Here is a 25,477-nt window from a genome sequence, read left to right as displayed (position 1 = left end):
TCATGCCTGCCTACTGAAGTCTCCAAAAGGTCAAGGTCCAGAGAGAACACATGGGGGAGAGCGGCCCTAGAAGAGGACAGGGATGCTCCACGTCCCTTCTCTCACAGCTTTAAAACAGCCTGGTAAACATGAGTGTCCCCTGAGCACATTAAAACTCAGGAGGGCGTGTGGGAACCCCGACTTACAGCCGATGGGTCAGACGCATAAATGACAACCAGCTACTTGTGACTAGCATGTAGAGTGGGGGCTGTCTCGGGGACGGGGCCCTCAACCTGCAGGACCTGCCGCTGCCTCCAGGCCGACAGCACTGGGGCGGAACAGCACTGTAGAGCCTGCAGCTGGGGTCTGGGAAGCTCATGCCTGAGCCCTGGCCGCCGAAGGTCACAGTGGATCACTGTTCCCCACCACGGTGACACTCCCCAAGGCTGTGCTCCTCTCCCCCGCCCAGGGCCAGCCGGGGGAGCAGCTTCCTGTCCCGGCCTGTCCTGCCCGAGCACACTCTGGCCAGGCACTCCTGTCCTGCCCGAGCACACTCTGGCCAGGCACTGAGAGCCCCGGTCACCTGCTGGCTCGCCTGCCCTGCTCTTCTCCCAGGGTGCTTGTCCATGTGGGTCTGCCGTGTCCGCTGGCCACGCCCTGGGAAGGGCTGCTCCACAAAGGCGAGCGCTCCTCTCCAGGGCTACACAGCAGCTGGCAGGGCACTCGGCAGGCCTCTGAGTGAGTGAATGCATGAAGGTGTCTGTCACATTGCGGCCGGGATGACTGTGTGCATGGTCGGCTTCTGGGGTGCTGTCTGCTGAGCTCCAGGGAATCCTGCCCAGTGGCGGCGCCCCTGCACGCCTGCCGCTCGGTGTGTGTGGGTATGTGCATGTAGGCATGTACTAATTGTTTGATGCAGACAATGCAAGGCATAAGAATTCAAGAAGGGGAGAAAATTACCCAAGCTCGGAGATGTAAAAGGATCTGGGTTGACAGATTAAGTACAATTAATTGATCTACTGCCCTCCTGCCTCTCTCCCTCCTCCCGCAGCCAGGGACCAAGGATCTGCAGAGAAAGGAGACAAAGGCAGTGAGCAGGGAGATGAGTGCTTTGCTAGAACTAAGGGCTGGGTAGAAGGCCAGCCTGGATCAAGAAGAATGGTCTTGGCCATGCAAAGGCCCTGCCTTGGCCCTGTCCTCAGGCACCAGGCATCAGTCTGCCGGGAGGCTGGGCCCTGCCTCCCTCTGCCCGTTCCCACACGGTGTTCCAGGGAGCGAGGCATCAGGGCCACCCACCCTTTACATCCCGGCCACTCGCCTCTGTGGAGAGCACGCAGGGCAAGATCAGAGGCTGCACACACTTCCCTCCCTGCCCCAAGCCCCACCTCCTACCCCCAGACACACATGCATGGCGTTTCCACGGCATGTGCTGCCATCTGAAGTGGCTGCAGCAGGTGCATAGCGTGGTGTTGGCTAGACCTTCAAGCACATTAATAACCATCCAAGAGACTGGGACCTACACTCCTGGGAGCCAGGCCCAGAGACGACAGGTGGGGGTGAGAGCAGGAAGAAAGAGAAGAAATGGCTGGGGTCAGTGCTGTGGTGTATGGGGTAAAGTAGCCGTCTGCTGTGCCAGCATCCTATATGGGTGACAAGGTTTATTGATAAAGGAGCAAACACTAAATTCCAATAATTTTGAGAAGAAAATGTAAGACTTTAAACACACGTTATACCTGCCTTGGAAGGTCCCTAATCTTACATCTGGGGAGCCATTGCTGCTCCAGGGAAATCAAGCAGATGGGAGAAAACAGCAAGGAAGGAAGAAAACGTTGTTAGGCAATGACCTTGAGCCCCCAGGGAATGAAAGTAGCGAGCCCCTGGTTGGATGGTCTTGCCCCCAGTTTAGGAAGCCTTCGGCAATTAGCATAGCAGGCCTGATGTCTGTGGCTGGCGTCTGCCCAACTTCCCAGGCAGCAGCACTGCGGGCCAAGGACCAGCCTGAGCACCAGGCGGGCAGGGCGCTGAAGGAATACCAACTCCCTCACACACAACCCACTTAACAGCTGGACAACTGCCACCAGCCAAACCGAGTGTGGCTGCTGAGATCTGAGCCAGGAGGTGGAGTCAGGGGCTAGGGTGGCGGGGAGGAAAGCTGATTAGGTCCTGGAACCAGGGAGAAAACCAATTGCGCAGGCAGTGTGTGTGTGTGTGTGTGTGCCTGCAGGTGCATGTTCTGAAAAGGGAGGGGAGCACCAGAGAAGGGAAAAGCAAGCAAGAGAAACACCCACGGGGAGGAGAGAGGAGAAAGAGGCCCAAAGACCCAGTTCCCTTCTGGGAAGAAGCAATGGAAATAGTACAGGGAGAGGAAACACGGGGAGAGAAGCCGGGTGTGGAGGGACAGGAGATGCCCAGAACTACGAGGGACACAGGAGAGAGAGAGCCCCGGCAACTGGAAGGCACGCAGCAGGCCCGGCAGCTGCTGGCATTTTCCAAATGAGGCTACTTAGGGATGACAGCAACTTGGAAGGCTCCACTCTACGCTTCACAGGAGATTAAACTACAGCCCCAAGTGTTTCGCCAGGTTCCACGGCTATTTGATGCCATGGCCCGGGACTCAACACCAGGCTCTCTACGAATTCCACAGCACCCTGTGCTTCTTCAGGGTCGCAGCCAGACACCCTGGGGCCTGGGGCTCACCAGGGATCCCGACCCCATGCACAGTTATTGAATGAACAAACATTCCATTTCTTCCCCTCCAGGCTCTTCCTGAACAATCCTGCCCAGACGAACCAGGTACTTCACGTTCAAATCACGTTTTCTATTCCAGAACTTTCAGTTGCCAGATTCTTACCATTGCCGTTTATGGAGAGGATTTGTGCCACTGTCCCACATTACAGAGAATAAGGACTCAGGCTAACCACCTCGTATGGTCGCGAGGTTAGTAACCTTCACCCCAGGTCTTGCGCCCTTACCCTGTGCACCTGCAAAGACTCCTCAGTATCAGGGTGCTGTTTCTCCCCTCCAGATACTCCCTGTTCTCTTCCCTGGCAAAGTGATGTGCTCACCCCTAACTTCCTGCTCACCCCCGCTCAAGCCCTGGCACCCCCATTCTACCTGCCAACCTGCCGCTGCCAGGGCAGGAGGCAGAGCTGGAAAGGACAAGCCCGGGGAGGTGTGTGCCGCTACCATCGGCTGTTTCACTGCAGCAGGGTTAGGGGGAGCAAAGGGCTCCGTGCCGCCTCTGGCCTCCTCTGCACACAGCAGCACTTCCGCCATCGCTGGGAGTGTCCCGTTCCCAGACCCACGCAGACGGATGCATGCCCTTGGGATGACAGCAGGAGCCGTCACTGCAGGGCCCTGCAGGGTTAACACGGTGGGCTCCCCTGGCAGGGCAAGGCGAGAGAGTGGGACAAGTGGGGAGAGTGGACAGGGGCAGAAGCCAGCTCATGGCCTTGGGGTCTCCTTGTCCAAGAGCAGCCCCCTGTGAGCTGCCATGTCGACCAGAGCTGGACTTCTGTGCCCTGGGCTGCTGTGGGGAGCTTTATCTGCCTCCTGCCTCCAACTTCTTTTTTTTTTTTTTTTTGGACAGGCAGAGTGGACAGTGAGAGAGAGAGAGAGAGAGAGAGAAAGGTCTTCCTTTTTGCCGTTGGTTCACCCTCCAATGGCCGCCGCGGCCGGTGCATTGCGCTGATCTGAAGCCAGGAGCCAGGTGTTTCTCCTGGTCTCCTATGCAGGTGCAGGGCCCAAGGACTTGAGCCATCCTCTGCTGCACTCCTGGGCCATAGCAGAGAGCTGGCCTGGAAGAGGGGCAACTGGGACAGAATCCGGCGCCCTGACCGGGACTAGAACCTGGTGTGCCGGCGCCGCAGGTGGAGGATTAGCCTATTGAGCTGTGGCGCCGGCCCTGCCTCCAATTTCAAATGCTGACCCAGATATCTCTGCTCTGGCGTAATCCATAATCCGCCCATTCATCTCAGCTACTGGACAAACCACCTAAGGTTTCATTTTATACTTCCTCTTAGTGGGATAAGGTCAAGAAATTGACAGGCCACTAGAAGGAACAACGTGCCCTTTGGTGCTGAGCTCTGAGCTTGGCCCCCGACCAGATTGGGGCTTTAACACTTCCGTTTACTGCACACTCCAAGTCTCCAAGCCTCGGCCCTGAACTCTAACTTTCTTAAGCTGTTTTCACCTGGCCCTGCTGTCCTCCCGCCTGGCCTGTGGTGAGAGGTGGACACTGGCCCCCACACGCAGAGCCGGCTGGGGGCCACGGCACAGGGCACCACAGGACGGACAGCCAGGGCGCTCTGGACACGTGGGACTCGGAGCGCTCTGCCCCGCGTGTGGACTTCACCGCCTCTGCACTGCTCTTTTTCACTTTGCCAGTCAGCATGAAGGGACTCCTCCTGCAGACACGGCGCCCCTGCGGACAGCGTGTGTCCCTGGCACGCCGAGCACAGTGCTCTGAGGCCGCCCCCTCCTCGCAGGCTGTGCTCCCCAGGACGCTGCATGTCCCCACAGCATGGAGGAAGTGCTTGGGGACAGCTGCTAGAGGCACCCAGGCGGAGGAGCTGGCCACTAACCCACAGCACCTGGGTCCACGTCTGCCACCTGTGTGCCTCCCAGAATTCCCTCCGGTGTGGCTCTGTCACTGTGACAGAGCTGCTATCATCTTCAGAGGAATGTCAGAGCATTATCCCCTGCAATAGGCCTTGCCTCTCTGCCAGTCACACAGAGCACACTGGTAAAACACAGCAGACAGACAGACAGACAGACAGCCGGAAGACAGGACGAGAGCTAACTGCTGGCTGAGGTCTTGCCAGTGCTGTGGTACAGGCCGGGAAAGCTACTGCTTGCCATGCCTGCGGCTGCTCCACTTCTGACCCAGCTCCCTGTTGATGTGCCTGGGAAAGCTGGGAGGATGGCCCAAGTACTTAAGCCCCTGCCATCCTTGTAGGAAACCCAGGTGGAATTTCTGGCTCCTGACTTTGGCCTGGTCCAGCTCCAGCCACTGTGGCCATTTGGACAGTAAAACAGTAGACGGAAGATCTTCCCAGTCTCTGTCTTTCCCTCTGTCTGTGTAACTCGGAAAAAATAAATCTTAAAACAAGAGATTTCCCCGGCCACCTGGTGAGCAGTCTTTCCTGATCCAGAGGTGTGAGGACACACACACCCCCTACAGCACACACCACCTGGCAACGACTTCTCCTGGTCTCATTCAAAGCTTGGTCAAAATACACATTTCTTTCCGGCTTCTCCAACTAAGGCAGACCAAGCTTGAGGTCATGAGCTGATCCACCAGCTTCGTCCCCAAAGCCCTGATGAGACAGGGACCTGCTTGGAGGTGACTGCTGAGTATTCGGGGGTGGGGGGTGTCTCTCCTGGCAGGTGACCCCCCGCCCACAGCCCGTGCCAGGCCTGGGACTCACCCGCAGTCCACCCAGCAGATGGTGCCTTGTCCTTTTACTGCCTGGGCCACAGTGGACAATAGCTTGAGATGACTTTGAGCTGCCGCCTCTGAAAGAAACAAAATAGTCAATATTTGTGCCCCAGCACCCCAGGGTCCCCTGCCCTCTTCCCTGAGGGGTGGGGGCAGAAGCAGAGCAGTCCTGGAGTGGGCGGAGCAGTCCTGAGCACAGGTTAAGACACCTGTCTCCATGCTGCAGGAAGTCTCGGCTCCTCTCCAAAACCTGAGCCCACCAGCGCTGGGCTTCCTCTCTGACACAGAGCCTCCCACTGCCTCCCCTGCAAACCACACTGGCGCCCTCTCTTCCAAGGGCCTCTGAGCCAAGGCCTCAGCTGCAGTACAAGTTCTGACTCAGGTCCTTTCCATGTGCAACAGTTACAATTCTGTCATGGAAGTCAGGCGCGACTTTGCCAGGTCCACCCCACTCTGCCCCGGTACCCCATCTGGGAGCTGATGCAAACTGGGAGCTGACCCTGCCTTGACCTCTGCCAGGAGCTCAGTGCAAGCTGAGGCCCAGATGTGACACCAGCCTCCCCTAGACCAATGGCACATGTAGCCAGGTCACGGAACACAGCCCACTGCCCCAGCAGTCCCAGGGGAGGGGCTGCTCATGGCAGTATCTCTAGGGTAGGCTGCAGGCACATGGACCACGCCCCACAGAAGCTTCTCGCTGGTCTCGGTGTCAATCCCTATGGGTCTGGGCAAAGCACCTGGATTCTACCGTGGGAGGACAGGGTCAGTGGCCAGAATCTCAACCCTGTGATTGATCCCTGCCTGCGGCCGACTCCTGGGTCATCTTTCCCCTGGTGACACCCGTGAGCTCACTCAGAAGCACCCGCCAGGCAGATGCTGACGGGGAGAGCCACCCACTATCTTCTCCAGCCAAAAGCCCTAGGATACCTCCCACAGCCAAGCCGAGCTGATGTTCTGAATTACGTGCCCCAGTGTGCAGACTGGGAGCTGCCCGTGAACACAAAGTGTGGCGAGCCTTTCGCAGGCACGAATGGGGAGGCATCACGGCAGGGCCCTGCACGGCGGCACTCAAGAGACGCTCCCAGGGATCCAGCGCCAGGACAGCAGTGGGAGGGAGAGCTCCCCTCCACGACCCCGAGTGTTCCACAGTGCAGACGCAGGGCTCGGGGGGCAGGGAGGGGAGGACTCAGCAGGGCGATGTGAAGGGGCAGGCCCCATCCTTGCCTTTCAGCACTGGGAAGGAGGCAGGCTTGGAGACAACAAGGAAGGGGAGAAAGCCTGGTTTCGGTGCTGCTCTAGAAAAATCAATTCTGGAGTGGCAGGCGTGGGCAAGCAGGCGGGCAGGTCAGAGAATCGCCCAGGCCCTGCCGCCCAGCACCCCAAGCGGGAAGGAGTCTGTAAGTGTGGTGCTGGGGCTCCATTGTCAGCAGGGGTGGGGGCTGGGTGAGGAAGAGGAGGCGGCAAGGGCACCCAGGCCCTGCCTCCAGCCCACACGACCCTGACACAAGGCCCCATCTCCCCGCACTGCAGCTCACTGCAAGGACTTCCTGGTCTCAAGCCGACACTGCAGAATGAACTCGCTTCTCTCTACCCAGGTAGCTCAGAGGACCGGCCCAGCCCCACCCTCCACTGGCCAGTGGAATCAGTCGAGTCTGCTTCTCCCTAAGCTTCTCTGTGCTCATGTAAACTCCATGCCATCTGACAACCGGCATCGGCTGCCTGCCGTGTGGCAAAGGAGCATGGGAGGCTGCCCTACCGAAGCACCTTGCGGCATCTCTGAGAGACACCGAGCTTTGGTCGTCTTCTGCCCCAGAGAAGGCACCAAGCACGTCCTGCACGGACGACCACCCCAGCTCCAGGAGCATCCATGGGGCCTGGGCCCTGCACCTCCAGCCTCAAGAAGACACACCGCTTCCCCCTCGCCTCGGTGTTCCCATCTGCTGACAGCAGGGGCTGCTTGTCGCATGCCGGCTCAGGGAGCGTGTGCCAGGCCCTGGGAGGGGAAGGAACAGCAAGTGGAAGGGGAAGAGCCATGTGCCAGGGGTGCTTGAAGGGCACAGGCTTCAGGAGGGACACACGCCCAAGAACATCCATCAGGTCCAAGTGCCAGTGAGCGTTGCAGACTGCGCTGCCAGGGAGCGCTGCGCCCGGAACTGGCCCAGCCATGGGCAGCCGCCTCTCCAGGGGCACAGGACACTTGGCATCCTCAGGAACAGCGAAAAACACTTCACTCTGCTGGAACAGCACCAACCGTCAGCCACTCACCCTTCCCCAGAGTCTCTGCCAAGAGCCAAGCCAACCTCTCCCCGCCTCTCTGCCCATGCCAGCCTCAAGGTCAGAAGACAGGCAGGGCCCGGCTCCTGCCCCTCAAGAAGCTGCTATGTCATGAGCTTAGAGTCTGCTTCCAGTTCAGTCTTGCATCTGATCCCACAGTGGGACCAGTGGGGGCCGGGCAGGGGCAGGGCTGCGGGCCTGGGACCAACTCACCAGGCCACAGGCCGGCCTAGGACTCAATTAGCATCCTGAGCAGGAGGCTACAGCCTCCCTCCCCTCCCGGCGTCAGTCCTGCCGTCTCCCAGGGCCCACTGCCGCCCGCCCCCCTCCTGGCTCATCCCATCTGACCCCACGGGGGTCTCAAGGCTGGGGTGCTCACCTGACTTGGAGTAAAGCACTAGTATGTTATTCCGGGTCCTGAGAAGCTTTTTCAAGTCCTTGGGGTCGGAGATTCTCTCAATGAGCGAGGAGACCTTCGCTGAAGACAGCCAGGTCAGCAGCACCAACTGGGGATCAAGGAGACAAGGAGTGAGTCCCTGCTTCCAGTCTGGCCCAAGGAGGGGGCGGAGCCTACTGATGCACTGGCCAGAGCACGCTTTGCTTCCAGGGAAGGAGGGCAAAACCCCGCCTCTCAGGGCTATGCACCACCTCTCGAGCTGCAGGGACCCCACCCAGCTCACCCGCCCACCCTCTCCATGCACTGTCACTAGTCTGCGTGCCCTTCACATATTCACATGTATGCTGCATCCATACCCATCAATCAGGTGTTCCATGTCTGTATTCTACACACAGCCCCAAAGGCCACACACTGGAGCAATGTGAAAACCTCCATCCCACCTAGAAGCACCAAAGCCTAACACCCCAACCCCAACCCCAAGAAGTCAGAGCACCCTTGAATGTTCAGAATGGGAAAGCATGGAGAGGTTTTCAGCTTTTGCCATTCAGTCAAGATCTCAGGAGGGCAGACCAACAAGAAACGCACCGGCTCTCTGTCTCCCAGATTCTCTGGGAGACCTTGGGAACTGGGGGTATCAGCACTTTTTTTTTTTTTTTTTTTTTTTTTTGACAGGCAGAGTAGATAGTGAGAGAGAGAGAGAGACAGAGAGAAAGGTCTTCCTTTTTCTGTTGGTTCACGCCCCAATGACCGCTGCGGCCGGCACGCTGCGCTGATCCGAAGCCAGGAGCCAGGTGCTTCTCCTGGTCTCCCATACGGGTGCAGGGACCAAGGACCTGGGCCATCTTCCACTGCACTCCCTGGCCACAGCAGAGAGCTGGACTGGAAGAGGAGCAACCAGGACAGAATCAGCACCCCAACCAGGACTAGAACCCGATGTGCCAGTGCTGCAGGCAGAGGATTAACCTATTGAGCCGCGGTGCCGGCCGATATGCAGGCACAGGGCAGGGTGGGCCGAATGCAGTGGGAGGGAGGGGGGTGAGCATACAGATGCCCTGCTCAGCCCACCTGTGGACGACCATGCAGAAGTTCCACTGGGAGCCAGCAGGTGCGGCAGGGTGGGAAGAGGGTAAGGACCACCCTTAGAGAAAAGAAGGGGATCAGGGGAAAGTATACAAAGTCTGCACCTTGAGAATACCCCTCCCTCCAAGCCACACCCCACAGCATTACCTTTCTTTTCCCAGGATGCTGCCTGTCAGGCTCATTCCCCAGGCAAGAGATTACAGAATTCTTCCCTGGGGAAACCGAAGAGCACAAGAAAAACAGCCCAAAGGTAGTGATTAAGAGGCCCTCCAGGGCAGCAGCCGAGTCCCCACTCAGGTCTCCAGTACAGGTGCTCCAAGCAGATAAGCGCCCTCCACTACCCCTCTGTCTCAGCACAAGAGATGGCCCCAGACGAACCAGTAGGAAGACGAAACTCAGAAGGAAGGGAAATGAAAAGAACAAAAGAAAACAACACAACTGCCACCACTGTTTTCAAAGAAATAATATGCATCCATAAAATAAGAATAAAATGCTATGGAAAAGGAACAGTCACAGAGAATGAGAAGAAGTCTCAGAAAGTAAAATTATCATGGATACAATCAGGGCTGGACATAGAACCGAACAAAAGTTTCCTAGAAACTAAAACAAGAACAGTCAGCGCTGTAGTGCAGCGGGTTAAAGTCCCTGCTTGCAGTGCTGGTATCCCATATTGGAATGCTGCTTCAAGTCTTAGCTGCTCCACTTCCAATCCGGCTCCCTGCTAATGTGCGCAGGAAAGTAGTGGAAGATGATCCTAGTACTTGGACCCCTGCCACCCATGTGGGAGACCTGGATGGAGTTCCTGGCTCCTGACTTCAGCCTGGCCCAGCTCTGGCAGTTGTAGCCATCCGGGGAGTGAAACAGCAGATGGATGATCTCTCTCTGTGTCTTTCCCTCTCTCTCTCTGTGTCACTCTGCCTTTCAAATATATAAAATATTTAAAAAGAAGGAAGAAAGAAGGAGGGAGGAAGAAAACAAGAAATAATGAGGGCTGAAAACAGAACTGGAAGAACATTCTTAGAAAGTAAAACAAGAAATAAAAACATCAAGAAATAATAGAAGAGGACTTAAGAAAAATAAGACAATGTATCCATTAAGTGCAAGAACCAGCTTAAAGAAGCTCCAAGGAAACAGAAGATCAGAAATTACACAAAAAAAATTAAAAGTTCAAGAAAATGTCACAGAACTGAAAGATCAGTCTCCAGCAGAGAAGGCCCAGCACGATGATTAAAAAAAAAAAAAAAAAGACTCAAGACTCTCCCTGGGGTGCTTCACTGAAAGCTTTCCAAACACTGCTGACAAAGCGATCCTACAAGTTTCCAATAGAAGCAAACACCACACCCGAGAGAGCAGGTGTCAGAGGCATCAGGGCCTCAGCAGGCAAGGACGCACCACCTTCACAGTCGTCTGGGAGCACGGTTTCCAACTGGAGTTCTGCAACCAGCCCCGCTCTCCAGCAACTGTGAACATCGATTTACTCAAACAGGTGCACAATATAGTATGAAGGCGGCCTCTCTCAAGATGCTCCTGGAACCCTTGCTCCAGCAAACCAGGAAGGAAATGAAAAACAAAGGGGGCAGGAACCAGAGAAAGGATCCAACAGAAGAAAGAGAGGCAAGGAGAGACCCAGGAGGCATCTGGGGACTGCAGCTGCCCGGCAGCCTGCAGAGCAAGCAGCCCAGGAGAGACCAGGCACGAAGGGCCGTGGAGGAATGTGGTCAGTAAAATGAAGCAACTACAGGGGCTGGCGCTGTGACGTAACAGGTAAAGCCTCCGTTTGTAGGGCCAGTATCCCATATGGATGCAGCTTTGGGTCCCAGCTGCTCCACTTTCGATTCAGCTCCCTGCTGATGTACCTGGGAAAGCAGTAGAAGATGGTCCAAGTCCTTGGGCCCCTGCACCCACATGAGAGACCTGGAAGAAGCTCCTGGTTCCTGGCTTCGGATCAGCCCAGCTCCAGCTGTTACGGGCATTTGGGGAGTGAACCAGCAGATGGGAAGATCTCTCCCTCTCTCTCTGTCTCTGCCTCTCTGTAACTCTGCCTTTCAAATAAATAAATAAATCTTTTTAAAAACAGAAGCAACTATAAATGATTTGATATGCCTGATCACATTGGGAGGAGTCTTGATTTCCCCCAGAACGACTTTACAATAAAATCTTCTGCCCCACATGACACACATGACAGAGCTAACGATTAGGTGGAGCCAGGGTCTGAACTCCCAGTCTCTCGGACCTGACCACCTCCTGTCCCTATGCAGCCCGAGGTGAGTCTGAGCACTTCCTCTCGAGAGCTAAGGCGCTCAGGCAATGCCACTCAACCCTTTGGAGGCTGAGTGACTGGTGTCTGACACTTAGATGACAACATCTCCCTCAGGGATCTGCTGTGAGGCTGGGATGGGCTAAGTTATTGAACGGCGCCTGAGAAGTCATAAAGCACGCTGATAGCACCAGTACAAACTTGCAGCTCAGCAGAGTGGGAGACAGAAACAAGCCCATATTCTGGTGTGTCTAAATATAACCCGCCTGGGGATTCAGAAGTTCCTTCCTCCCGGAGTGAAGCCACCCAGGAGGAGGAGCCAGGGAACCCTTTGTCCCCATTCCACCATGCCAGAGCTGGGTGTGACGCCTGGGGAGCCACTGCCCTTCTGCTGGCCACCATAAGAGCCCACCTGAAGGTTCATCCAGGTTGCTTATTACCCATTATCCACTGTTCCCGGAGAGCTAATGGACTTCAGGCTAAAGAGTCGTAGCTCAAATGCACACGATGATGAAGGGGGTTAAAAAAAAAAAAAAGAATCTGCTGGAAAAATACACCTTGACTCACTGCTCTGTTTTTAATCCTCAGATACTCTGGCCAGTCGAGAAAAACAACAGCGCTGGGCCAGCACACCAGGACTCTGACCCACAGGCCAAGCCCTGCCTGAGCCTGGCAGGCACCTGTGCTTCCAGAACTGCAGAGAACGGAGGACAGGGAGAGAGGGCGAGCCCAGAGCGGAGCCACAGAGAGCCACCCTCAGCTTCCTTCTCGAAGGCTAACAGATCCTAACCAAGGGTGCACCTGATGTTCAACAAACCACCTGCCGGCCAGGCACCAAAGTCTCAACGTCTGCTGTCACACAGTAGAGAACTTGAATTCAACCAGAAAAACGCCAAGCAAACACACCTTGTGTGGCACCACCACGGGGCAGGGCAGGAGGCTGCGCGGGAACTGGGCACCCCGGCAGCTGGCCTGGCTTACAGGTCCCCAGGAAGGGTCTGCTGCTTCCACACCCCCATTCCTGCCCCCAGGGGCCACCAAAAGCCCTGGGGAAATGTCTGTCCTGCTGGACAACCGTGACAAATGATACCCATTGTCACACTCCTGGCCTGCAGAGTCACCCACAGCAGCCTCCCCCATCCGCAGGACCGTGGTCAATGGTGTCTAAAAATAGCACATGGAAAACTCCAGAAATGAACAATTCCTAAGTTGTAAATCACACGCTGTTCTGAGCAGCACGAGGCAGTTTCAAGTCATCCGACTTTGTCTCACCTGGGATGCCAATCAACCTTTCGTATCCCACCCATTAGCCACTAAGTAACCACCTTGGTTATCAGCTATCACAGTGCTGTGTTATTTTCCTTAATAACAGCCCCAACGTGTAAGAGCAGTGATGCTGGCCTTTCCATTCCAGTGCATTGTTATAACTGCTCTATTTTATTAGTAGACATTGCTGTTAACATTAAACTGTATCACAGGCAGGTACAGGAAGAAACAGCATTTGTAGGACTCGGTACTGTCCACAATTTCAGGCACTCATAGGGGGTCCTGGAATGTAAGGCTCTTAGAGTAGGGGTGGGGGCGCTACTGCACAAGGCGAGTCCCTCACAGCTCTGGGGAAGCCCACAAAGGACCATGGACATCAGACAGCCCACAGTGCAGGGAAGCTCTGGCTTGCATCTGTGGGAGAGGGAGGCGGGTCTGGGCCAGGGGCCTTGAAGGCCGAGCACAAGAGCTGGCCTGTGCAGGAAACGAGGGGCAGCGTCGCTGACCGCCCAGGAGCAGAGTGAAGGATGAACTCGGTGTTAGACACTTGTCTGCCCACGACCTCAGATGGGGCAGCAGCCAGGGAGGCTGCAGGTGGAGGGACCGGTGGAGTGGCTGCACAGGGGAGAGAGACAGTCCCCGTGGGAGAGACAACAAAACTCAAGGACTGCTTACAGGTGAGCACAGAAGGAAGGATTCTGGGCAGGCAGAGAGGCCTGAGGCCCGAGGACGACAGAGGAGGCGGCTGCACCCTGAGGCCTCTGGAGATGGAGGCCCGCGGGCTGGGCCAGGAGCTGCCAGGTAAAGGAAGCAGGAAGCGCGAGCAGGCCAGGTTCAGAGGGAGAGCACAGGGAATTGGCTCAGACAGGAGGCGGGAGGTGGGCTGAAGACAGGTGAGGGGGGCCAGGGCAGGGCCCCAGGGACATCTGGGAGAACACAGGCAGCAGGGTGTGGGGAGCCAGGAGCTGCGCAGGGAGGCGGATGGGGGTTTGTGGCCACAAGGAGCAGGGTGTGCCTGGGGAGGCAGGACGTGCAGCTCTGCGAGCAGGAGAGGAAGGATGTGCAGGACGGCCGGCCCCCTGGCAATCCAGGGAGATGAGGTGCAAAGAGCTAAGGTAGGAGGCTCAGCATCTTCGCCCCGTGTCTGGCCTTGCACAGGCCTCACCCTAGCAGGAGCACAACGGCAGCAGTGGGAGGCCCTCCTGCAGCCGCGACCACGCCCCTCCCCACGGAGCAGGCTGCTGTCACCTTCCCAGTGGGCACACGCCTTCCTTCCCTGACCGTGCAGCTCCAGGAGCCTCGGCAGCCTTGCCAAGCGCCTTCCTACAGACTCCCGTAAGTCACAGTCACCAACCTTGAGAACAACAATAACAACGTTAATGATGCGTGCACGATCGGGAGGGAGGGGGCATTGCTCCTGGGCTTGGCAGCGCTCTGCGTTCTCGGTCAATTGCTCTAGAGGTAGAGAAGAGAAAAAAAGGCCCCTTTGTTCTGCATGCAAACCCTCTGTGACCTCCTCCGGCCAATGATCGCCACCGCTCTGCTCAGCTGCTAGTGTCTTGACATCAGGGCTGAGCTGCTGGGCACCGGGCTGCTCCCCTGCTCGTGCTGCTGGGGAACACAGGGCCCCTAAAAAGAGGTCTCGGTCTGATCAGAAAACCAGCACCCTCACCCGCTGTCAAAGACCAGGCCCACAACTCCGCTCACAGTGCCAGCACCCACCCTGCCACCGCCAGTCCCCTTTCACCTCGGCCCCTCTCCCATTGGGGCACAAGGCTCCCTGCAGAGCCCAGGAGCCCCTGGCACTGAGGCCCTCACCCAGCCTCCACCATGGCCGCAGCAGTGGGCGCAGGAGACTGCGTTCTTTGCTCATCTTCCAGGCTCCCTACGGGGCTCGTGCAACAAGTGTCTGGCCACCCCGGGGCCTGGCAGACAGGCGGTATGGCACACCTCTGCCCCTTTGCAGTCTTCCACATACCACAGAGAGAGCACTGCCTTTGGAGTCAGACCCAGGGCAAATCCCGGTGTCCAGGTGCCACCAATCCAGAGAGATGTCCTCAAGGTCATTGCCAGACCTCAAGGGATGAGGACAGTACCGGTGCCCACCTCTTGGGGCTGGCACAGGCTTCCGGGAGGGAGGGAAAGGACACAAAGAACCGGACCTCGTGCCTGGCACACGGAAGCACACGAGAATTGCTAACTGCCTTATTAGCGCGGGGACAACAGTTAAGCGGGGACCACCTCTTCCTCTCGGGGGCCCTGCCTGCAATCAGGCAGACCAGCAGGAAGAAGCGAACACGTACACACAGGCAGCCTCAGAAAACCTGGCACCACTCCCCAGCTGCACGGCGACCCAGCCCGCGAGGTCACACAGCGCCCCAGTCATTCCTTTACCCGCTACGGTAACCCAGCAGGCGAGCACTCGCACATCCCACACGAGAGGAGCAAACGGGCTACCAAGGTCACATACTAGGTCCACTGCAGAGCCAGGACTAGCACTTGGGCCCCTGGCTTCCTGGCTGCGGGGGGCTTCTTCCTTCAACCAAATAAGCTGCCTGGACTGCCGCAACAGACGGGCCATGCCAGGCAGAAGAGGAGCCCCTCGTCCCCAGGTGGGGGCCCGGGCCAGGAGACTCCCACCAGGGCCTGACACTACCCCTCTGCTCTCTGCCAGTCCAGAGGATGCTGGAGTCCAGCAGGCTTCTCAGGGCCAGGAGCATGAAAACCCTAAAGTGGCAGTGCCGCCCCCAGGCCTGTTCCCAGATGTGGGGGTGGAAGCTCCTGCCTGCGCGGCCCACACAGCACACACTGGGCGGCCGCCCACCCCTCATGAGCACCAGACCCCGGGGAGGAGGGCACCGTGCTGCAGGATCAGCAGAGAGAACAGTCTCACCACATCGCACCCCCGGCTTTAAAAAGCTCCCGTGTCTGGGGCTCGTGCCAGCGCCCTCACTTCCCCATCAGCGGCAGAGCCGTCTGTCATTGGAGATTTACTGTCCCCTGCAGACCGGGAAGCAGGGATCCTCAATTATGCAAAAGCACAAGCGACAGGAGCAGGCCTCAGGGCAGGACCTGGGCGCTTAGGAGAAGCGGGATATGGGGCATGGGGGACACAACCCTCTTTTGCCATCACCTGGCAAAAGCTACCCTTCTTGTGCACTGGGAGGCATGAAGAGAACGGTGTAATGTAGTGGAACCCACATTTTGCTCAAAATAGTTTGGAAATGTCAGAATCTAAAAGTCTAGATGCTCAAGAAGCTGGTGGGAGAGGGAGCCAGGGAAAAGGTTAAAAATAGAAGAGGGCCTGAGCTCCAGGCTAGGGAGCCTGAGCCGGCCCAGAACTGCGGGGCAGGACCCCGTGTGGGAGGAGCAGCGCGCCCTGAGCTCTGCACTCACTTTGGCGGTTCCCAGCCATGTGGCCTTGCATAAGTTCTCTCTCCCCACCCCGGGAGCCCCAGTTTCCTGCTCTGTAAAATGGATCAGCTGAAAGTGATTTCCAAGCTCCCTTCCAGCTGTGACATCTGGTAAAACTGTCCTCACAACCTCGAAACCGCTCAGCTTCTCTGGGCACGAGGCCGCCCAAAAGAAAAGCCACACCCCTCGGTCTCATTTGCAGCCAGAGTAGCCGTTTGGCTAAATCCCAGTTCCTGGAATGTAAATGTAAGTGTTAAGTGGCACCTTTTAGGAATCGTCTCTAACAGACTATTTTTTTTTAGTTTCTTTTTTTTTTTTTTAAGATTTATTTTTATTTATTTGAAAGAGTTACAGAGAGAGGTAGAGAAAGACACACAGAGAGAGAGAGAGAAGGAGGGAGAGAGAGAGAGGTCTTCCATCCACTGGTTCACTCCCCAGATGGCCTCAACAGTCAGAGTTGGGTTCTATCCAAAGCCAGGAGCCAGGAGCTTCTTCCAGGTCTCCCATGCAGGTGCAGGGGCCCAAGCACTTGGGCCATCTTCTACTGCTTTCCCAGGCCATAGCAGAGAGCTGGATTGGAAGTAGAGCAGCCGGGACTCAAATCAGTACACATATAGGATGCTGGTGCTACAGCCTGGGGCTTTAACCCACAGTGCCAGCCCCTAACAGACTTATTTTTAAGTAGTCATTCTGTTGTTTTTTGTTTTTCCAAAAATTTATTATTTATTTATTTGAAAGACAGAGTTATAGAGAAAGGAGGAGACATAGAGAATCTTCTATCTACTGGTCCACTCCCCAAATGGTTGCAATGGCTGAGGGCTACGTCAGGCCACAGCCAGAAGCCCACAGCTTCTTCCAGGTCCCCCACATATGTGCAGGGGCCCAATCACTGGGCCATCCTCCACTGCTTTCCCAGGCACATTACCAGGGAGCTGGATTGGAAGTGGAGCAGCTGGGTCTTGAACCAGAGCCCATGTGGGATGCCAGTGCTACAGACGGAAGCTTAACCTGGTATGCCACAATGCCAGTCCCCTCTAACAGACTTATATTCTGAGTTTTCTTGGTCCTCGCCTCCTCCTTCTCCATAGCTGGAATGTGGACAAAATGGCTGGAACTCAATCAGCCAGCTTGAAACAATGAGGATGAAGGACTTGATTACAATGTGAAGGTAACAAGCCAGAAGATACCTGTGCCCTCGACACCATTCTTGCCCTGAACACTGCTCTCCAGACGTGTATGTGAGTGAGATCATGTTTGTAAGGAACTGTCAGTGTGAGTTTTCTGGCACACATCTGGAGTCCCTACTGGAATAAAAGCTTCAACTAGAAAGAAATTGTAGTCTCTGTTCCAGTCGGGATATTTCAAAGTGCCTAAAGCACCAAATCTTGCACTTTTAGAAAACCTGTTTATGAGGACAGACGGGGAGACTGGCAGGGCACTGACTCAGCCTGTGTTCCTGCAAATCTCCAAGCCTTTGCTGTGCTTGTTTTTAGCAGGCAGCTTGCTCCCTGGGTGGCAGCTGCCCACACACAGAGGACAATCCAGCTGCCCACCTCGACCCTTTCACAGCAAGGACCAGTGCCATCCATGAAGAGGCCAGATGTCCCAGTGGAGGCTGGCTGGTTCTCCGCCCCAGAAATCCCCTCAGCATTCCTCACGCGCCATCTCCCGCCTCCAGGTCACCCTCCAGGGCCTGGGACAGTTCAGCACGGCTGGTCCAGAGCTGCAGAAACTCCAGGCTTTCATCCACAGGGGCCCGTGTCCTTGCACTGCCCTGCTCATTTCAAAGTCTAGATGCACCTGTCAGCCTGTCCCTCTCTGAAGGTGGCAAAGACAACCCCACCCCTGGGGTCCCCGGGGTGAAATCCCGCAGCTCCTCACATGCGACCACCAATCCCTGACGTCCTCGACTGTCTGCCCCGGGCACAGCCATCTCAGTGTTCACAGAGCTCCTCCCCAGGCAGGCAGCGGAGAGGGACAACTTGAGAAGAGTAATAGGCTACGTTAGACCATAATTTATCCTTGGAAATAAATACCTGCGCTTTCCCAAACCAACACAGAGGAAATTAATCTCAGCACAAATCTTCACAGGTGGGCCACCGTTCAGAGCAAAAAGAGGAAAAAAAAAAAAAAGGGAAAAGAAACAAAAGTTGACAAATACCATTAGTACATCTCTTAAAATATACAGCCCAACTGCCACACACTGCTGGCAAAACCTCAGCCAGTACGAGTTTTCTGGAAAGCGATTTGGCATCACCGATGCCAGGCGTTTACACTCTCCGACTTGGTAATTCCACTTCTGGGAATCTGTCCTGAGGAAGTCAGCAGCGGTTCTGACAGATGTGACTCACGCAGTGTAACCTGTAAACAACCTACGTGTCCACCAGCTGGGGAGCGCTTGCCCAAATGGGAGTCAGAAGCCACTCCACGGAGTAACTCGGCCACTTCAGCGATGCTGTCAGACCGTGCAACATGAAACCGTTTGTGTCTTAATGCTAGGTTTCAAAGAACAGAATTCCAAACACACAGGCTAGGGCCACAACTATCAACAGACAGAATCACACTCAAAGAAGAAAAGCAGTGAGACAAAGTAAGGCTTTATCCTGGGGTGGTCTGTCGTCTGCTCCTTTTTCAGCTCTTCCAACTCACCATCATAAGCACGTCCAATTTAAGTAATTAAAGAAAAAAAAAAATGACCATGGTTTTTGACTACTTACCACTGTGGAAATATTGAAGTCTCAAAATATCTCCACGTCAGAAAGCACGGCGTGACCGTGGAAACCCCCTGCCCTGCGGGGCCGCCTCACCACCACCAGCAGCGACAGGCAGAGCCACACCTGTGCCTCCCCAGCAGCCGCGCCGACCGGAAACGGCATCAGAAATCAAACCGAGGAAACGTTTTCAGAAATGTCAAGGTCACCAGGGGCACGGGCTGAGGGCTGGTTCCAAATTAAAGGAGACCAGAGAAGGTGATTAAATGCCACGAGTGATTCCTGCTCTGAACTTGTCCTGATCTGGATCCTTGTGCTGCAGCAGCTGCACCGAACACCCTGGTGTGCTGCAAAACCCTGCAGTGCCCACGGGGCAAAGGAGCAAAGGGTCGATGCTTCCTACCCAGAGAGGCAGAGTGTGGCCAAACCAAGGGCTGAGCGGACCCAGGACGCAGGGCACACGGGGGCCCCTACATCCCCGCAACCCTTAAATCCTCTACAAGGCTGATACTACCACCACATTAGAGTGAGGAAAACCAAACAAAACTTGCCTTAAAAAAGAAACACCCAGAACCGCGCCAGGACTGCTCCCCACCCTGCCCCGGCCCTCCGAGGCCTGTGCGTGCACCCAGGCATGTACCCAGGTGGGTCTGCTGCTCTTCCGCCCTGCTGCAGGGCCTGTGGGGACGGCCCACACCTCTGCCCGTGCGCTGTCACACAGCTGGCTTTGCAGGGACTGTGACGTGGAATCTAGAAAGTACTCTGCATTCAACACCTGCCTAACAGATACCTGCAGAACAGTTTCAGTGAGATATAAAAAAGAGCATGAATTTTAAAATATGGGCCATTTATGCCCCCATAAAAGGTAAATTCTAAGCATCTGTCACCAACCCCCATGGTTAAATACCACTTCTTACAAGGAGTGGAGGAGTGGAGGCTAATCACAGATCAAGGTCCCGAATTTCACCACCAACATTTCCCAATCTTCAAATGTCTACCCAGCAGCCTTTGCAATAAAAACAAGTGAGCAATGTTGTGGTACAACGGTCAAGCTACTGCTTGTCACGCTGGCCAACCATATCCATATCAGACACTGGTTCCAATCCAGCTCTCTGCTAATATACCTGGGAAAGCAGGGAGATGGCCCAAGTGCTTGGATCCCTACCATGTGGGAGACCGGGGTGGACTTCTTGGCTCCTGGCTTTGGAGACGGGATATCTGGTTGTTGTGACTATTTGGGAAGTGATGCAGCAAATAAAAGATTTCTCTCTCTCATTTTGCCTTCCAAAGAAATAAATCAATAAATCTTAAAGAAAGGAAAAGCAAGCACAGAGTCCCTGAATGGTGATACTGTGTGTGTTGGAGGGAAGCCCGACCCTGGGGTGTGGGACCCTCTGCTAAGGAGCAGCTGAGGGAGCTAAGGTGCTTATGAAGACAGAGGGAAATGGGAAAGCAGGCAGCAAGGAACAGAACCCAAGAGAAGGGGCTGGCATCGTGGCTCAGCAGGCCAAGCCGCTGCTTGCCGTGCCAGCATCCCATATCTGAGCGCTGTCAAGTCCCAGCTGTTCCCCTTCAGATCCAACTTCCTGTGAAAGCGCCTGGGAAGGCAGCAGAAGATGGTTCCAAGTGGCTCCTGGCTCCTGGCTTCAGCCTGGCCCAGTCCTCACTGTTGTGGGCGTTTGGGAAGTAAACCAGTGGATGGAAGATCTCTTTCTCTCTCTGTCTCCCCCTGTCTCCCCTTTCAAATAAATAAGTACAGAAGAGGAAGGAAGAGGAGGAGGAGGAACTTGCTCCACAGCAAGTAAGAGACTACAATTCAGATGCAAGGCTGACCGACTGCAGCGCCCAGTGCCCAAGGTACATCATAAAGAAAAGACTTCTAGAGCCACACACAACTCACTGCCTGCCCCTGCAAACACAAGACCCCCCTGCAATTTTTACAGAGTGAGCATCCCTAATGTAAAAATCCCAAATCCCAACCCAAAACTTTCTGAGCACCGACATGACGTCACAGTGGCAAATTCTACCCCTTGACCTCAAGTGACAGGTCGCACGCAGTCAAAACATAGGTGCTCTAAAAATACTGCGTGAGATGACCTGCAGGCTATGTGTAAAAGGTGGATGTGAAACCTAAGTGAACTTCTTCTTTAGATCTGGGTCTCATCCCCAAGATATCTCATTATGACAGATTCCAGAATCCAAAAGAACTCAAGATACTTCCAGTCCCAAGCACTCCAGATAAGGAATGCTTAACCTGTCCTTGGCTTCCTTACAGCTTGTATTGAGGGCTACACGGTACAGCTGTTGTCCCTCGGCCCCGTCATGTGCCCACAACACAAGTGTGGCTGTCCATAGCGACAGTTCAGGGGCGGGATCACTCAGCTGGAGCTTATAAAAACAGGTTTTCTTATCCTGCAATTGCAACAGCAGCATATCTACCCAGCTCTAAGTCCCTAAAGCTTTTAACGTTTTGGAAAACCTCTTTTAGAGCCAAGAGGGCTTTGGGCAGCTGCCAGCCTGGTGTGGCAGACGCGTTAACGAGGAAGAACGGAGCACTGGACTGAGCAGCAGCAAAGGAGGGAGGGAGGGGGAGCAGGTGAACAGCCACTCTGGCAAAACAACTCGGTCCCAAAGCCCTGGGACTCGATAGGAAAGGAACAACTCAAGGGTCATGACCTACGTGGTCCGTCCGTGCTCTTACACACACAGTGCCCTCCCACCCCCGGACCTCGAGAATCTAAACCCAAGAGCTGAACCCCAAACCAAATGCAGTGGCTCCCTCCACCAGTCTTTTAAAATGACATTCAACAGAAACCACCAGCAAGGGTCACAGGGAGCCAGCCGAAGCACTGAGTGGAACATTCTTTCCTGGGAGAATGAGGTGGATTTGCACCGGGCTGTGTTGCAAACTGTGAGATTTTCCTTGTAGGAGCTGCAGTACCTAGGTCTGAAGACATGCACGACACTCTGTGTCACCCCATTCTAGAGATGGACAAACTGAGACAGAAGGAGTGTGTGAGCACAGCCCATACCCTTGTCTTCACCCACTGGGGTGTGCCCTTTTTTTCCTGCTCCCTGGAGCTGCACCCACAGCAAGTCTGCTTCCCCTTGCAGTCTAACCAGTGAACTTACAGACAACCCAACCCACATTCCCTCTGCTACCTGCATCCCCTCCACTCCCCAAGCCTCTTCAGAGAAAGCACAACGGCAGGTGCTCAGGCCCTGTGGCACCACAGCTCAGGCTATGAGCCTACCTGGTGCCACAAGCAAGTAATAGAGCTGTGATTCCAAGCCAGCAGCTGCCCTGGCTGGCAAACTACCAGCCAGGACACAGAGTGAAAGCTGCTAACTTACACACTCATGCTCTGGTGGCTGACCACAGCCCCAGGCACAGGCTTCTAGACACTGACAGTCACGGGCGTCACCAGAGAAGAAGACCATCGGGTGGCTCTGGGGGGCCGGAGAACCCCTCTTTACCCAGATCCCCTGGGAAAGGTTTTGGCCTAGAGCCAGGTTGGGCAAACTCCACCAGTGCCCTGCTAAACAGCCTCTCCCTGAAAACTCAGAGAAGCCGTGGCACTCACAGCTGAGACGGCCCATCTCCCCTCCACTCCCGTCTACTCCTCCTCCCTCTGCAATCCGCGCCCTCCCCAGACGGGTGGGGATCAGCGAGGATCCCACCAGGGACAAACCCTGCAGACACTGCACTTCTCATTTTGCTCAGCCTCTTGACCCGGACACAACACTCCGGGTCTCCCTGCTACCTCTCTATCTTCCTGTCTCCTTCCTAAACTCTCTGCTCCCCTGTCCTCCGAATGCTGCCCTTCCTCGGAGCCCCCTGAGTTTCCCCCTCCATTCCCCCCACCCTCACCCCCACCCTGTCCCGCTCTCTCCCCAGTTGGTCCTGGCCCAGGTTGCTCTCTTGCCTTGCTCACTTGGCAGATCTCAAACCGGGGCCAAGTGCAATATTCAAATGTTAAAAAGCTGATTCTCATACAGATACTGAGTGGATTTTAAAGTTTTCTCTAACTCATTAATAAGGGCCCTACTAATATGAGAAAGCCAGGTCAAAGAGGATGCAAGACCAAAAAAAAAAAAAAAAAAAACAACTATAAAATACATTGTGGGGGCTGGCATTGTGGCTTAGCAGGTAAAGCCGCCACCCATGATGCTGGCATCCCATATAAGCACCAGTTTGAGTCCCAGTTGTTCCACTTCCCGGTCCAGCTCCCGAGGAAGCAGCAGAAGATGACCCAAGTGTTGGCCCCCCTGCCACCCACATGGGAGACCCTGATGAAGCTCCTCACCCTTTACTCTAGCCTGGCCCAGCCCTGGCTGTTGCAGCCACTTGAGGAGTGAACCTGCAGACAGAAGACCTCTCCCTTTCTCTCTGTAATTCTTTGAAATACATAAATAGATCTTATAAAAACCAACAACAACAACATTGTTTAAAATACGTAAGGAACCATCCTCTACGTGGTAGGCAGGGAAGGGTCCCAAGACCCGATTGCTCCATGAAATACCAAGCTGGCCAGTGCTGCAGGGCAAAACCCTTCCTAACAGGTCAGAGCACGCATCCCTGAAACACGAACGCACATAGCTCCCTCTCCTGCAGCACTGCCTGGCCAGCAGGTGGGCTCCCCAGACACGCTCTGCCAGCACACTCAAAGGTCACAGAATCATCTTCAATTTCCACGTTTCTGGATAATTTTTCTGTACAGGAAGGTCCATGAACTGGGGCGGAGGGGAAAGAAAATCCATCTTCACGGCCACTAAGACTGGAACGTGGCCTTCCTTTACTGTGAAGGTGAGGATGCTCTCTGTGTTCCTGAGGGCAGGAATGACGGTAGTGGTGACTCTGCCCCACAGAAAACCGCATGTCAAGTGCCCTTCGCTACCTACAATTGCAGAAGTGGTGGAACCTGCCACTTAGATCTTATCTGATGCACTAACAAAGACACACATATCATTTTGTCACAAAAATAGCAATTGGGTAACTGTGTTTCCCAATTCTCCTAAAACTGCTTCCATTCTCCTAAAGCTGGGAACCTCTGTAATTCTATAGTCTGTTCTAAACATTTGAAAATACCATCGGGGCAGGCACTTGGTGGTGATCCGGACATTGCTTTCCCACAGCTGAGTGCCCGGGTTCAATACCCAGCTCTGGCTCCTGACTCCATAGTCCTGCTAATGCAGACCCCGGGAGGCAGCAGTGATGGCGCACCCGCATGGGAGACTTAACTTGAGCTCCAGGACCCCAACTCTGGCTAGGCCTGGCCCCAGCTGTTGCGGGCGTTTGGGGAGTGTGCTGGCAGACAGGAGCTCTCTCTCGGTCTCTGTCTGTCTTTCTGCCTCTCAAATACCTTAAAGTCATCCTAAGCAAGGGTTCCTAGGTTCTCAGAGAAGCCTTTCCTGAGTCCCTGAAGGAGGTGAGGGATCCGAGTGACTACGCATCCTCTTACCAGCTCAATCAGTGAGCTCATCAGTGGCTCTTGGCTAGGCCACAGGGAGAGAATGCTGTCCGTCTTACTCACCCTCATAGCCCCAGCACCTCAGCATGGGGCCTGGCTCATCCAAGACTCTCAAGAAAATGGCTGTCTGGGGGAGTAAAGCACTTGTTGGATGAATGGACATCTGAGACCCAGAGCACAAGCAGGCCATCCCCGCCCAGGCCTAGCAGGACCACAGCCTGGTGAGAGCACACCCACTCACACCTCAGCCCCCTCTTGAGCCAGGCTCGGATGCTGGGGCCCCTTAGGGCTGGGCCCAGCTGATGGCCTGAACCCAGGGTCCTTATTCACAGTTCCCAGCAAGAATCAATGACCCTGCTCCCCAGTGCAAGAAACCTGCCGATCCCAAGCTGCCGGAGGAACTGTGGGATTCTGAGCAGCTGGACACCCCACCACCTCTGCCCCCAGCAAGCTGAAAATGGAGAATGAAACAGGCCTGGGAATGACTTTAAGGGGGGGAAAAAAGATGCTAAGACAATTCCAGGCCGATACTGAGTGCTCCAGGCCCCCACTGCATGACAGCAAAACTGGTTATGCAGAAGTGATGGCAAGCTGATGGGAGAGGCAGGGTGGTCAGAGGGGCCAGCGCGCTGGAGCTGCCAGGGCGAGGAGAAGCAGAAGCAGGGACACTCCTGCAGGCAGGAGGCTCGTGTCAGCATCCAAGCAGGCCCCTGCAGACCAGGGCCACCTCACAATGCCCCACCGCAAAAGCCACACACCCTAGTCCTCTCTAAAGGGGGGCCAGGGATCGCTGCCCTCCTCACCCCACCAAGCTAATGTGGGACCTATAGAGACATTTTGCAAGTGCAGAGGTCCCCTACCAAGGGACCAGATGTGCCACAGTTTGTCCTCAGCCCAAGGTGCAGGCGCAGGGCAGCCCACAATGGGTAGGCACTATTGTCCCTTCCCTCTCCCACTGGGTGCAAAGATGCCAGGTGTTTAAAAAAGAGAGAGAAAGGGTGTGGGTCAGGGGACAAATAAACCACTGGACATCTAGGTCACCTACCCCATGCAACCATTTCTGGCCCACGGTCGCTCAGCAGCCTGAACACCTCTCACAACCACCAAGCGTGCCCAGAACCACCAAGCTGGGCCATGCCCCCCAGGGGACGAGGGTAGCTCTGTACTCAGAGAGGAGCCACTTGCAGA

General features: G+C 55.4%; 1 protein-coding gene across 1 annotated transcript in view; it reads right to left on the bottom strand.

Annotated features, from left to right (window-relative positions):
* PDIA5 (protein disulfide isomerase family A member 5) overlaps positions 1 to 25,477 on the bottom strand; it is a 91,053-nt gene that overhangs the window by 57,200 nt on the left and 8,376 nt on the right. Inside the window, exons 2-3 of the mRNA XM_062208894.1 lie at positions 8,073 to 8,199; positions 5,409 to 5,496 (exon numbers count right to left, since the gene is read on the bottom strand). Of these exons, the coding sequence (XP_062064878.1) occupies positions 5,409 to 5,496; positions 8,073 to 8,199 (215 nt within the window). The remainder of the gene's footprint in view (positions 1 to 5,408; positions 5,497 to 8,072; positions 8,200 to 25,477) is intronic.

The sequence above is a fragment of the Lepus europaeus genome, chromosome 2, assembly GCF_033115175.1.
Source record: "Lepus europaeus isolate LE1 chromosome 2, mLepTim1.pri, whole genome shotgun sequence".
NCBI classification, from domain to species: domain Eukaryota; kingdom Metazoa; phylum Chordata; class Mammalia; order Lagomorpha; family Leporidae; genus Lepus; species Lepus europaeus.
This window is presented reverse-complemented; position numbering and strand designations above follow the sequence as displayed.